The sequence below is a fragment of the Notolepis coatsorum genome (genome assembly GCF_963971535.1).
Source record: "Notolepis coatsorum genome assembly, chromosome: 8".
Taxonomy (NCBI): Eukaryota; Metazoa; Chordata; class Actinopteri; order Aulopiformes; family Paralepididae; genus Notolepis; species Notolepis coatsorum.
In genome coordinates, this window is record NC_140172.1 from 14260686 (window position 1) to 14275754 (window position 15069).

At 48.9% G+C, this 15069-nt stretch overlaps 1 protein-coding gene across 2 annotated transcripts in view; it reads left to right on the plus strand.

The window, feature by feature from the left end:
- Positions 1 to 4295: 4295 nt before the first annotated feature.
- Positions 4296 to 15069, plus strand: part of LOC311232945 (neuroligin-2-like) — a gene marked incomplete at its 3' end in the record, with an annotated part of 140674 nt that continues 129900 nt past the window's right edge. Inside the window, exon 1 of one of the 2 annotated variants that reach the window (XM_084319783.1) lies at positions 4296 to 4704. In XM_084319783.1, coding sequence (XP_084175909.1) covers positions 4599 to 4704 — 106 coding nt within the window. In that variant the 5' untranslated portion in view covers positions 4296 to 4598. The remainder of the gene's footprint in view (positions 4705 to 15069) is intronic. The other variant, XM_084319784.1, reaches the window with a different exon arrangement.

Sequence of the window (15069 nt, forward strand, 5' to 3'; positions counted from 1 at the left end):
CACACACACACACACACACACACACACACACACACACACACACACACGCACACAGTGCGAATACACACATTGCCTGGCGTGTGATCGCACAGGATAGGTAAACAACCGAACTAACCATGTGAAATGAACAGGCTTTGTGCCCATAGCTATCCCACGCAATAACACAAACAAAAACAATGAAGCGTGACCAAACACGGGCACGACGGCGTGCGATACAAGACCAACAGTATTCTGTTCACATCCCACAGCCTGAGGACGGTAGACATGTATGCGGCACACAAACACCATGCGGAAGAAACATTATATTCAGCACTGTGTGTGTTTCATCATTGTTTGTGTTTTGGGCCCAGCGACTCCTGTGGCCGCAGTTGAACTCTGTTTGGGTCTGAATTTGACACATTAGGACACATGAGGCTTACTGGCAGATCCTCCCGAGTAGGATTTTGCTCTTGTGTGATCTGATGAACCAGACTATTATCTTGCAGACTGGTCAGGTTTTCATCGTGACTTTTAGGGCGTGTTCACACCTGAAAGTCTGCGGATGGTCCGGACTTTCTGGTGGACCAAATGTGAAAATTATACATTGTTTGATTTTGGTCTGCGTTCACACTACCCTTTTTGGTGCGGATCTCATTTGTAAACAAAGGACATACAGTCGCCAAGTCGTTCATCTATTGGACTATAGCACTCACAAATGTAAACAGTTGCCGACAGCGCAATGAGAGAGATACTATTACGAGCACGGCGCAAGTCGACTAGAGCAGGGGTTCTCAAACTGTGGTACGCGTACCACTAGTGGTACTTGGTGGTACTGCTGGTGGTACTTGAAACAATTTTATAAAAAGAAAAGAAAATACAGGCCACTGAACGTAGAAGCAGGCCAGGCCAGTGTTTCTAGTTGTGGTGGCGCGATAGTTAGATAACCTAAGTGGGGAACAACCAGGAGATAAATGTGACAGAGTAATGCAGTCTAAACAGTCATACATCTTTTATTCAACTTCAGCCCTGATCATAACCATTTTTATTTTTAGATTTTTTGTAATGTCAGATAAAAAATGAAATACTCCCACTTTTCTGAAAAGAGTTGTTGTTAAATCTGACATTACAAAAAATCCATCAAAATCTGTGTTGTTGCTAATCATTGACACATGCCTAGACTGTAATAACCCCCCACAGAAAAATTTACTTTGCATTTGATATATTGAAAATATTTAACTTTTTGTGTTTTTTTTTTTTTTTTTTTTTTTTTTACAATAATTTGTGATGCCATCACACAAACCGGCATTTAAAGGGTTACACTAAGAAAATGTATTGAATATGTGTTTTTATATTTTTTTATATATATAATTTGTGATGCCCATCACAAACTCTGGAATTTAAAGGGTAAAAATCAGAATGCAGGAAATTAAGTATTTGTAACAAAATAATTCCTGGTGGGGGACCCCCACTTAGAAAGTGGGGCTATATGGCCTGACTGGGGCTATATTTCACACTATATTTCCCAGCCTGAATTATTTCCCCAGTCCGGCCCTGCTTATGTGAGTTGTCAATGGACAACAACATTGTGTGTGTGTGTGTGTGTGTGTGTGTGTGTGTGTGTGTGTGTGTGTGTGTGTGTGTGTGTGTGTGTGTGTGTGTGTGTGTGTGTGTGTGTGTGTGTGTGTGTGTGTGTGTGTGTGTGTGTGTGTGTGTGTGTGTGTGTGTGTGTGTGTGTGTGTGTGTGTGTGTGTGAGAGAGAATGAAGGACAATTGCTTGTTGCTGTGTGTGAGAGAGAGAGAATTAAGTACATTTGCTGAAATACAGTTGTTCTTAATTTTTTCACTTGCTATGTGAGAATGTTCATTATTATGTTATCAATGCCCCTTGCATTGTATGAGTTGTGTGGAAGAGTTTGCTAGTTCTAGTGCTACCCCTTTGTACATTATGGCTGTGTCTGACAAAAGTTAACAATAAATAATGGTATTAGGAATACATTTGCCCCCTGCGTGAACTGTGCATAGCTGAATAGACTGTATTTTAATGGTGGTACTTGGAGAGCCAGCTACGTTCTCAGGTGGTACTTGGTGTAAACAGTTTGAGAACCACTGGACTAGAGAGTAGAGAGAGAGAGAGAGAGAGAGAGAGAGAGAGAGAGAGAGAGAGAGAGAGAGAGAGAGAGAGAGAGAGAGAGAGAGAGAGAGAGAGACATTTGCTCTAGATTAGGTACTATATAAAGTTCGATCGCGTTCACACCAACAGCAAACGCACCATGGTCCACTTTGAAACGAACCGAGTCCCAACTTTTCAAGAGGACCATGGTTCGGTTGTTTGGTCCTCAAAATAGTTCGGTTTGTGTTCACACCTGTACAAACGAAACGGACTATTGATCTAAAGGGACACAGGGTAGATGTGAACGCGCCCTCAATGCCTTAATGCGGGGCAGCGGTGGCCTAAAGGTTAGAGAAGCAGGTTTGTGACAGGAAGGTCACCGGTTCGATCCCCTGGACCGGCAGGAAAAATCTGCCGCTGAAGTGCCCTTGAGCAAGGCACTTAACCCCCAACTGCTCCAGTGGAGTTGCTCAGTGGCCAATGGTGTCAGACTGTGGTTGTACTGGGCAGCTCCCAGGTGTCAGACTGTGGTTGTACTGGGCAGCTCCCAGGTGTCAGACTGTGGTTGTACTGGGCAGCTCCCAGGTGGCAGACTGTGGTTGTACTGGGCAGCTCCCAGGTGTCAGACTGTGGTTGTACTGGGCAGCTCCCAGGTGTCAGACTGTGGTTGTACTGGGCAGCTCCCAGGTGTCAGACTGTGGTTGTACTGGGCAGCTCCCAGGTGTCAGACTGTGGTTGTACTGGGCAGCTCCCAGGTGTGTCAGACTGTGGTTGTACTGGGCAGCTCCCAGGTGTCAGACTGTGGTTGTACTGGGCAGCTCCCAGGTGTCAGACTGTGGTTGTACTGGGCAGCTCCCAGGTGTCAGACTGTGGTTGTACTGGGCAGCTCCCAGGTGTCAGACTGTGGTTGTACTGGGCAGCTCCCAGGTGTCAGACTGTGGTTGTACTGGGCAGCTCCCAGGTGTCAGACTGTGGTTGTACTGGGCAGCTCCCAGGTGTCAGACTGTGGTTGTACTGGGCAGCTCCCAGGTGGCAGACTGTGGTTGTACTGGGCAGCTCCCAGGTGTCAGACTGTGGTTGTACTGGGCAGCTCCCAGGTGTCAGACTGTGGTTGTACTGGGCAGCTCCCAGGTGTCAGACTGTGGTTGTACTGGGCAGCTCCCAGGTGTCAGACTGTGGTTGTACTGGGCAGCTCCCAGGTGTGTCAGACTGTGGTTGTACTGGGCAGCTCCCAGGTGTCAGACTGTGGTTGTACTGGGCAGCTCCCAGGTGTCAGACTGTGGTTGTACTGGGCAGCTCCCAGGTGTCAGACTGTGGTTGTACTGGGCAGCTCCCAGGTGTCAGACTGTGGTTGTACTGGGCAGCTCCCAGGTGTCAGACTGTGGTTGTACTGGGCAGCTCCCAGGTGTCAGACTGTGGTTGTACTGGGCAGCTCCCAGGTGTCAGACTGTGGTTGTACTGGGCAGCTCCCAGGTGGCAGACTGTGGTTGTACTGGGCAGCTCCCAGGTGTCAGACTGTGGTTGTACTGGGCAGCTCCCAGGTGTCAGACTGTGGTTGTACTGGGCAGCTCCCAGGTGTCAGACTGTGGTTGTACTGGGCAGCTCCCAGGTGGCAGACTGTGGTTGTACTGGGCGGCTCCCAGGTGTGAATGGAACTGTGTGAATGTGAAGCAGGGCGTAGCTGAAAAATAGCATCTGTGCTCAGCGAACCTACCCTGGGTAAATAAAGGTTAAATAATAACAAACAAAAGCATTTAATGGATGCATTAAAAATCACAATCACAAAAGAATGCACCTATTCTAACCGGCAACTTTTCCTTTGTCCCACAGGTTTGATTGGCTTCCCGACTGCAGCCGTGGGCCAATCAGGATCTCCCTGAGGAAGAGGATGGACGAGACCACAGAGTCGACCTTGACGACGCCCCCCACGCCCCGCCCCCTCACCATGTCACGCTAGGACCAAACCCCGTCTGCTCCTCTGCGGTTAACCCCTCCCTCTCCGCAAATGTTTTTTTTACACACTTCTTCTCACATTGGCAACTTCCTGCTGTATCTGGAGGTCCCGTCGTGATCCCTTTGACACCCAGCTGACATCCTTGTCATATTGACGAGAGAACGGCTCTTATTTTTCGACATGTTGTTTTTCCCCGCGAGGTCCTCCGGCCAGCAGGGCGGCGGTGGTGGGATGCAGCGGCACTTCTCGGACCGCTGCCTGGCGTGGCTCCTGGGGATAGCCCTCCACCTGGCCCTCTCCTCCTGCCAACGGGTCGACCTCAAACACCCCATCGTCGCCACGGGTTACGGCAAGATCCGCGGCGTCCGGAAGGAGTTGAGCAACGAGATCCTGGGCCCCGTGGAACAGTACCTGGGCGTGCCGTACGCCACGCCGCCCGTCGGGGAGCGGCGCTTTCAGCCCCCGGAGGCGCCGGGCTCCTGGCAGGAAATCCGCAACGCCACCCACTTCGCCCCGGTGTGCCCGCAGAACGTGCAGGGGGTGCTGCCCGAGATCATGCTGCCGGTCTGGTTCACGGACAACCTGGAGGCGGCGGCGGGCTACGTGCAAAACCAGAGCGAGGACTGTCTGTACCTCAACATCTACGTGCCCACGGAGGACGGTGAGTCTAGACAATACTTACAATGACATCCATAACACAACAATACACTAACATGGGCCCCTTGAATATGGCTGCGTTCAGCCTCCCACACCCCCATAAGAGGGACCCCCCCCTCCCGCCATCCACCCCTAGAAATAGGGCTCCCCCATATCCCAGGTCCGTCCCACGCGGGGGCCGAGCACTCAGCGACACGGGTCCCTTGAATTTTATTGGGCCAGGCTCAGTAGAGGAGAGAGGGAAGGTACTCCCCCCCACCGAGCCAAGCCTGCTACCTCCCATGTCACCAAGCACCCCACCCCACACGCAACGACCCCACAACATACAAGACCCCACCGGGCAAAGCTCAGCCGCTCTGACCCCGATAAGAGAAACCCCTCCCTTCGGCTACGGAAAGTATAGACGCCACCCATGCCGATCCCACAACACGCAAGGCCCCCCCTCTCCCGGGTCGAACCGCCGGAACGATGGCCCCTCCCCCCGACATTCCCCCCCACTTAACTCAGCCTGCCCACTTCTGTACCTCCCATGTCACCGGCGATATCACTATATACATTTGTGTTAACATGACTTAAAAAATAAAACTGTAAACACAATAAGAAAAAATGAAATGAAAATAAAATAAGCTATATGGTTAGCACTTCTTGCTCCCGTTGGCGGTTTGGAGGGGAATCAGCTCTCCTAGGGAGAAGCCCCCCCCCCCCCCCCCCCTAGTGACGGAGATATCCCCAATGGAGATTCTCCAAGCCTCTATTATTGTCCAACATTTTGAATTTTTGTCCTTCATAAATGTCCATGTGCACATTTAAACCAACTGCTATTCTAACATAACTCAGATTCTAACATAACTCAAAGAAAAGACAACATTGGTGCTCCCATGGTGTTAGAGGATCTTAGTCGTATCCCTCTGTTCCCTGTTGGAAGGGTGAGGAGTAATGGCTCTCCTAGTGAGAGGGCTCCCCCTAGTGGCGAAGTGCGCACTATATAAGTCCAACATTTGTTCTGTGTCCGGCCTCAGAGCTCCCGGTCAATGTTCTGAATTTGTCTTTCTTATGCTCATGTTCATTTGTATTCTGTGTCACATGTAATCCTGTAGTTCCTTCATACCGGTCCATCGTGTATTATTCCCCAATAATATACATGAAAATATATTTTTTCACATGTTGAACGATGGATAGTTAATGTCAAATGAGCCATAGTATTGTCTCCATAGCTATAATATAGAATATAGATATAGCCCTGCAAACACCGCCGCGCACAGTGAAAATCCCTATCTCTTAGAGCGGTGGCCCATTGAGTACATGGATGGCTGACACCGCTGGCCGTGGATGAGTTAAAGTACCTTGAATAAGAAGATTGAGAGTGGGACACAGTGTGACACCAGGAGGCTGGGGGACAGTGGGACACAGTGTGACACCAGGAGGCTGGGGGACAGTGGGACACAGTGTGACACCAGGAGGCTGGGGGACAGTGGGACACAGTGTGACACCAGGAGGCTGGGGGACAGTGGGACACAGTGTGACACCAGGAGGCTGGGGGACAGTGGGACACAGTGTGTGACACCAGGAGGCTGGGGGACAGTGGGACACAGTGTGACACCAGGAGGCTGGGGGACAGTGGGACACAGTGTGTGACACCAGGAGGCTGGGACACAGTGGGACACAGTGTGTGACACCAGGAGGCTGGGGGACAGTGGGACACAGTGTGTGACACCAGGAGGCTGGGGGACAGTGGGACACAGTGTGTGACACCAGGAGGCTGGGGGACAGTGGGACACAGTGTGACACCAGGAGGCTGGGGGACAGTGGGACACAGTGTGACACCAGGAGGCTGGGACAGGGCCACAGTGTGACACCAGGAGGCTGGGGGACAGTGGGACACAGTGTGTGACACCAGTTACAGTAGAATAGCCACAAATGGAATGAATAGAACAAATCAATAGAAAACATGTGGGTCATTTTCGAACTAGACCCTATTTCTCTACCATCTGGGGTCATACTGATTGATTCTGAAAGCCCACGAGTCGGACCATGAATCAGTGAGTTATGTATTTTCTTTGAGGTCAAGTTTGCTGCATGAGCCACGGGGAGGTGTCGTCTGACGTCACTTTAGTTTCCCGCGCGCTCCACCCGTATAGGGATTTATCATTGGGGGAAATGTATTATCGGCTATTGTAATAATTCCGCCTCATGAACATTGGCAAGCTTTCCATTTTTGCACAAAATTTATGTTTTGGTTGAAATAAAGTTAGTTATAAGGTTTTTAATTTGTTGTTAAAAATAACTACACTTACCAGCAGAACGCCTGTCAGCAGCGCCAGAGTGAAGTGTAGTTCCTCAGTGAACGTAAACGTAAAAAACATTGTTATTTTGCTACTTTTACGATTAATTGCGATTTTTTTTTCAGGTTGAGCTATAGATTGTGGATGAATACACACAGAAAGGTACACCGTGCCAATGTCCATGCTTTATTTGTTTTAAACGAGACGATTTATAAATGTGTCCATTGGAAATACATTGCCATTTCAAGGAGGGTGGACCGCGCGGGAAAACACCAATGACGTAACCACTACACCTCCCTATTTAAGAGACAGATGATACAGTAGATGGCAAAAGAGAGTCAAATCAAATCAAATGTATTTGTAAGGCCCGACAACACACGTTAATGTCCCCATGGGCCGGACACATCTTCTTAGTCAAGAAGAAACATCACAATAAATCAAGAACAAAACAAAAACACCTGAAGTCCAAATTGTTTTTAAATAAATGAATGCAACATTCGAGAGCATCCGAAACATTCATGGGGTTAAAGGTGCAAACTCATGATCTAGATCAGGGGTTCTCAAAGTTTTGAGGACTGAGGGCCTGTTTAGGGACCAAACATTGGATTGAGGGCGGAACACATCTCGTGAGTCGTACACGACTTGTGAGACACCTAGTTGCCATGCGCCAGTAGCCTAGCAAGCTTTCAACAAGCTGTCATTCCTAACTTGACAACTTAGCCCAGGGGGGGCAGTTTTACCTTCTTAAAAGCAAAGTACTGTGTGCTGTTGTATAGGTTGATTTAAAACTGTATTGGAACCGGACCAAATACAACGCATGCATTCGACACCTTAACAACTAATCACAGGCCGGCAGAAACATTTCTGTGAGTGAAACTGACCCGTGGGTTGCACTTTGAGAATGCCTGATCTAGAGGGACCTAATCCTTTGTATTGATTATTGGTATATTGCACTGTTGCTCCGCCAACCCCCCACCCCCACACACAACCTGTGTTGCTCGCAGCCTTTCCCGAACACACTGTTTTGGAGTCAGATGAACTGCGGTCAGCTAGTAAAGTAATCCAGGAAACCATTGTGTCGTCTATCTACAGTGCGCTGAGCTGGATTGTGTTAAAAGCACAAAGGAAACGATTCTCACCATGTGTCCGAGTTTATCCCGGCGGGAATAAGCCCTGTGTGGAGCAGGTAGATAACGGCATAATCCATGCCAATGTGAGCGGGACAGGACGAACTGCAGCGGGTCCAAAGAGTCAGTCACTCACTTACTCTTACTTACTCTCGAAGGTCTTCATTATGCAGGCGGTTAGTGCCACGGGCCTAAAGTCAGTAGGTATACACAGGGACACCCGTTTTTAGACGATGCAGGAAGCTTTCCATAGTACAGTGTGACGGTTCCAGGGAGAACAATGTAGACAGTGGCCACAATGTAAATAGTGGTCACAATGGGAACAGTGGTCTCCTACCTGGTCTCCTGCCTCCCTCTAGTGGCCAGGTGATTCAGTTGGTTCAGGCAACCATCACACCGATATTGACTATATTGATGAATATAATTAATGTGATATCATGGTGTGTGTTATTGAATGTCCCTCCCCTTGTGTGATGTGTTTCCCCTGTCTGCTTTTGGTTTTGTAATTTGTGGCCAATTGTAATTAGTCAGTGTATATATGTGTGTTCGGTCTGCTTCTCTGTGTGGTGACATTACTCCTCCGTTCCCTCTGTTCCTGTCGACGTCGTCCTTACCCTGTAGTGTTGTTCTAGTCTAAGTATGTGTTCGATAGTATTCTGTTTTGTTGTCTTTTGATTTCGTGTTCACAGTTCGTTGTTCCTCAGTGCCAGCTCGGCTGAGCCTGTTTTGTTCTTTTATAACGTGCCTTTGTTTACCGGCTTGCTCTGCAAATACATAATTTCATTATTCTACTACTTCGTCTCTGCCTCCTCTCTCGTCATATCTTCCCTCTGCAATTGCGTTCTCACCCTCTCAGCACCCCTAGTCCTAACAGTACAGGCGTCTTTTAACCCTTTTCACTACCACACTACAGAAGGTTAACCCTTTACTATCACACTACAGACGGTTAACCTGTAGTTAGCCTGTAGTGTGATAGTAAAGGGTTAACCTTCTGTAGTGTGGTAGTGAAAGGGGTAACCCTTTGTCGTGTGGCAGTGAAAGGGTTAACCTTCCGTATTGTCGCAGTGAAAGGGTTAACCATTTTGGTAGTGCGGTAGTGAAAGGGTTAAGGCTCATCACTGGGTTGACAAGGTGCCGGAGAACCTCTCCCAGTTGGTTGCCGCATGATTTGAGCCCTTTGCGGCTGATGCCATCAGGCCCTGCCTCCTCGCCCTGCCTCCTCGCCCTGCCTCCTCGCCCTCCCTCCTTGCCCTCCCTCCTCGCCCTCCCTCCTCGCCCTGCCTCCTCGCCCTCCCTCCTTGCCCTGCCTCCTCGCCCTGCCTCCTTGCCCTGCCTCCTCGCCCTGCCTCCTTGCCCTCCCTCCTTGCCCTGCCTCCTCGCCCTGCCTCCTCGCCCTCCCTCCTTGCCCTCCCTCCTTGCCCTGCCTGCTCACCCTCCCTCCTTGCCCTGCCTCCTCGCCCTCCCTCCTTGCCCTGCCTCCTTGCCCTGCCTCCTCGCCCTCCCTCCTTGCCCTGCCTCCTCGCCCTGCCTCCTTGCCCTGCCTCCTCGCCCTGCCTCCTCGCCCTGCCTCCTCGCCCTGCCTCCTCGCCCTGCCTCCTCGCCCTGCCTCCTTGCCCTGCCTCCTTGCCCTCCCTCCTCACCCTGCCTCCTCGCCCTGCCTCCTCGCCCTGCCTCCTTGCCCTGCCTCCTTGCCCTGCCTCCTTGCCCTGCCTCCTTGCCCTCCCTCCTCACCCTGCCTCCTCGCCCTCCCTCCTCGCCCTGCCTCCTTGCCCTGCCTCCTTGCCCTGCCTCCTTGCCCTCCCTCCTCACCCTGCCTCCTCGCCCTGCCTCCTTGCCCTCCCTCCTCGCCCTGCCTCCTTGCCCTGCGTCCTCGCCCTCCCTCTTTGCCCTCCCTCTTTGCCCTGCCTCTTTGCCCTGCCTCCTTGCCCTGCCTCCTTGCCCTCCCTCCTCACCCTCCCTCCTCACCCTGCCTCCTCGCCCTGCCTCCTCGCCCTGCCTCCTTGCCCTGCCTCCTTGCCCTGCCTCCTCGCCCTGCCTCCTCGCCCTCCCTCTTTGCCCTGCCTCTTTGCCCTGGCATCGCCTGCTTGAAGAAGAGATGACGAGGCCGGCTGGTAAGTCCTCATGGAGGACTTGGAGCAATTTTGTAATCAAGGGCAAATCTTTGGAATTGGAAATGATCGCTATAGTCGCTATTGATTATAGTTGGCTGATTAACAAGGATAGCATGGGATAGGAATTAGTGGGAGATTGAGAGCCTGGTTAGCTGATGCATGATCAACAGTCAGCTCGATTGCCTGTTGTTGATTATATTAACAAATGGTCATGTTGCCACCTGCGGCTACACAGGATCTCTGTCCTCACACGGGGGGTAACGCAGGGGACGCTGAGGAAGGGGAAATAGGGGACCGCTCATGGAGGGAAGGTGCTGCCTCTGTGAAATGTCAAATATCCTCTAGGAAGAGACCCGTTCATTATAGGGAGGTGTAGTGGTTACGTCATTGCTGTTTCCGGCCGGTCCACCATCTTGAAAACGCAATGTAATTCCCCATTTGACCATTTCTAAATCATCTCGTTTAAAACAAATAAAGCATAAACATTTGCATGGTGTACCTTTCTGTGCTTATTCATCCACAATCTATAGCTCAACATGAAAATATTCGTAATTAATGGTAAAAAATTAAATCGCCAAATTTTATTTAAACCAAAAATGCTTAAACAATAATGTTAGTGATGGAAGGGAACTCATTTTGTGGAAAAATGGAAAGCTTTTCAATATTCATGAGGCAGAATTGTTACAATAGCCGATCATCTATTTTCCCAATGATAAATCCCTATACGGGTGGGCCTCGCGGGCGGTCCAGAGTGACGTCAGACTACACCTCCCTATAGGAGACGGCGATCCCAATACCATGGTGGGAGGAGCCAGTATTCATGCTCCCTGGGAGCTAGGATCCAGGGTGTGGTGCAGTGAGTGAACCGAGAGGTAGGATCCAGGGTGTGGTGCAGTGAGTGAACCGAGAGGTAGGATCCAGGGTGTGGTGCAGTGAGTGAACCGAGAGGTAGGATCCAGGGTGTGGTGCAGTGAGTGAACCCAGAGCCAGGATCCAGGGTGTGGTGCAGTGAGTGAACCGAGAGGTAGGATCCAGGGTGTGGTGCAGTGAGTGAACCCAGAGGTAGGATCCAGGGTGTGGTGCAGTGAGTGAACCGAGAGGCCTCACTGGGAGCCAGGATCCAGGGTGTGGTGCAGTGAGTGAACCGAGAGGCCTCACTGGGAGCCAGGATCCAGGGTGTGGTACAGTGAGTGAACCGAGAGCTAGGATCCAGGGTGTGGTGCAGTGAGTGAACCGAGAGGCCTCACTGGGAGCCAGGATCCAGGGTGTGGTACATTGAGTGAACCGAGAGGTAGGATCCAGGGTGTGGTGCAGTGAGTGAACCGAGAGCTAGGATCCAGGGTGTGGTGCAGTGAGTGAACCGAGAGGCCTCACTGGGAGCTAGGATCCAGGGTGTGGTGCAGTGAGTGAACCGAGAGGCCTTGCAGGGACAGTAGCTGAGAGATGAAGGAGTGACCTTGGCAAAATTATTTCAAATGGTTCAGTTGAGTTGGCCAATGCAAGTACTCAAATCATACCTAGGACCAGGCTTAAAACTAGGGGAGACAGAGCCTTCACTGCTGCTGCCCCTCGGCTTTGATTGATTGATTGATTGATTGATTGATTGATAATTGTATTAACAGATTGCAGAATGGGTACAATACAGTATGGCTCAATACACACAATTGTTAAGGGGATGCAGACCAGAGAACTTTCGTCTTGTTTACATCAGGGTCCCCCACTTTCAATTCATCATAATTGAAATTGATAATTTCATTTAATTTCATTAAATTGATCATTGATAATAATCAATTCAAAAACAAGAACAATGTGCAATATAAAAGAGACAAGAAATTTGATGAAAAGTCCAGAGTAGCAGCAACAGTGGCCGGCTAACTCTGGTCAAAGGCCAGCGGGGAAAAGAGGTGCGTTTTGAGCAGTGATTTAAAGGCCTCTAGGCTCTGGAACAGTCTCCCCCACATAAGATCTGCCCAGAGCCTCTTTTCCCCGCTGGCCTTTGACCAGAGTTAGCCGGCCACTTTTGCTGCTACTCTCGATGTTTCATCAAATTTCTTGTCTCTTTTATATTGCACCTTGTTCTTGTTTTATTTTAAAAAAAATTTGTACAGTACCTTTTCTGTAATTTTGGTGTATTTTTTACTTATTACTGTAGTGTACAGTATGTGTTTGTATCATGTACCTGTAAAGCACTTTGGTTTGGCTTTAGTCATTATGTAAATGTGCTATAGAAATAAAGATGACTTGACTTGACTTGACTTGACAGGAGCTGGCATTTGGTTCACTGTGCCGCGTGGGTGAAATCCTGAAAGGATAGTTGCAGCTGAGCTCGTTAGCAGGGCAAGAGGCTTGTAGGGCAGCAAGCAGGGACGTTGGGGCTTCTGCTGTAGGCGATAGAAGGTGCAGGCCATGGCAGGTGGGCTCTCTAGGTAGGACTGACGGCCAGGAAGTCGTCCAGAAGGTGGAGAGCAAAGGGTAGTACTGACACAAACATAATTAGCATGGGGTTATGGGAATACCCTTTCTGCACATTCACAATACATTCTGTGAATTTCACAGATACCTTGTTTACATTCAGCGTTCAGCAGAGATCCTTTGCTAATGTGTTGAGCTGTTGGCTGCTTTTGCTGCCAAAGTAGAGCCTCTCTCTCCGCTACACAGTTATTTACCTTGCCAGCGAACTGTGAGGAGAAGCCAGGTGTTGAGGTGGAGAGGAAGGTCTTGATGTCAGCGTTGGTTACTTTTTGCCTGCTTAGACGAGGTAGATGGGATCCAGAAGTCTGAACAGGTGGTTAAGCTATTAATGCCGGGGAATGAGGGTTTTTTGAGGGGCTGAGAGGACGTGCTTGAGTGTTTGCGATTCCAAGGGGGGGGGGTGGGGGGGGGGGGGGGGGTGCCATATGTGAGAAAGATGGCTGTTTAAAGGGGCCGGTCATGAAACCATTCTTTTATTTCTCTTTTTCAAGGTTGAAATGATGTGCCTTTTTGCTCTTGTTAAGCAAATAAGTATGGTGGCTGGTGAGGTCTTTGTTCTGTGAGTCAGGTGATCACAGCAATGTTCAGTTGTGTGCACAGTTTAATTTGCATGAATGGTAATGAGCGAGGCTTGGAGAGAGTGGGAAATCAAATAGGGGGTACATTCTGGTGTGGTCTTTTAGTTGAATAATAAAAGGACAATACCAGTATTTTTTTGGTAATATTTGAAATATTTGGTAGCTATTACATTTTTTTGGGGGGGGGGGGGGGGGGGGGGCAATTCACCACTACATATGCTTCCACTGTATATGTAATAATGTATTTAAACACCTCGTGAAAACCTATGAAAATCACCACATTTGGAATTATTATACCCCAATGATATTTAACCCCATGTCATCATTGCCCAAACGTGCATTAATTTGGTATTAGCAGTCGCTATCTCTTCTGGTGATTGCCAGAGAACCATAACCATGTATTCCTGTTCCACAGCGTGCATTTAGCGTGGGAAGGATATGAAACATTGATGTTCAGTGACATAGCACTGTTTGGAGTAGTTTTGTTCAAATGTTTTTTTTGTGTGTTACTTATTACACATGCAGGTATTATGGAACAGAACATTGTTACTTCAGTGAATCAATTTTGATTAAGGACAATTTGGACCATATTTTGTCAAAATCATTCCCTGTTCAGTCAACTAATTAGCGAGCTGTTTTGAACACACGCAGCGCTGACACAAAGGCATTAGCATTGGGTTATGGAAATACGAGTCATGCATATTCAAGGGAGTTCCGTGAATTCATCAGGTAGGCTAAAGCTCGCTGTCACAGAGCCTGTGATTAATGATCACACTTAAGCAGCCACCAGCTCCACCAACACCCATTGGGCATTTTCACTACCGCTAAAGTAACGAGCATAATATTCTACATCAGCCAAATGAGTTTATATCATCTTTGAAGCAAAGTGGCAGGTGTGTTGCCATTTACCAGCATCTCATGGACTCTGGACTCTTGAACAGTGCCGGTCACAGGAATGTTCTTGGTGAGCTTGGGGTGGTTCACATGTTTTCCAGTATATGCTACTTTTCTAATAATAGTTTTGATGTAAACCAGTATTCATTTTAATAAAAGCGGTGCAGGTATACCACTACTCTTTATTTTTTTTTAAACGCTAAGAGGCCTAGAAGCGTGGCTAACGCTAATGGCACGCATATATACCAGCGAGGCTAACTGCCTAAGAAAACAGGCACAGAGGCACTGAAAGAGGATCTCACCCGTCTAATGAACACACTAGAGAAATATCAAGATGTATTCACCAGTGGACCAATTGCATGCTTTCGCAGAGGACAAGAAGCTTTCAGTCGACTCCTTCAGACATTAAGCACCCCCCACAGCCCAAATGGAATACAAAAAAATATATATATATTTATTATTTATTTTATTTATTTTTTTGCAGTTGACTATCTGCACATTTTGGCCAATCAAAGTCGATGTGCATCGTTTTTATTCAGGAGTGGCTTACGGAAAGACACCAATTACCCTGCGTAAGCTATTGTTTCATGTATCCCCCTCATATACCACACTCCCCTCCAGAGAAAACACAAGAGAGCGAGAGAGAGAGAGAGAGAGAGAGAGAGAGAGAGAGAGAGAGGAGAGAGAGAGAGAGAGAAGAGAGAGAGAGAGAGAGAGAGAGAGAGAGAGAGAGAGAGAGAGGGAGAGGGAGAGAGAGAGAGAGAGAGAGTGAGAGAGAGAGAGAGAGAGAGAGAGAGAGCATTATATAGGCTGACTCAAACTGACCTACTTATATTCTATACACTGCAGCATCGCAAGACAAAATGGTTGAATGCAATAAATCGACGGGATTAAACATTGTTCTG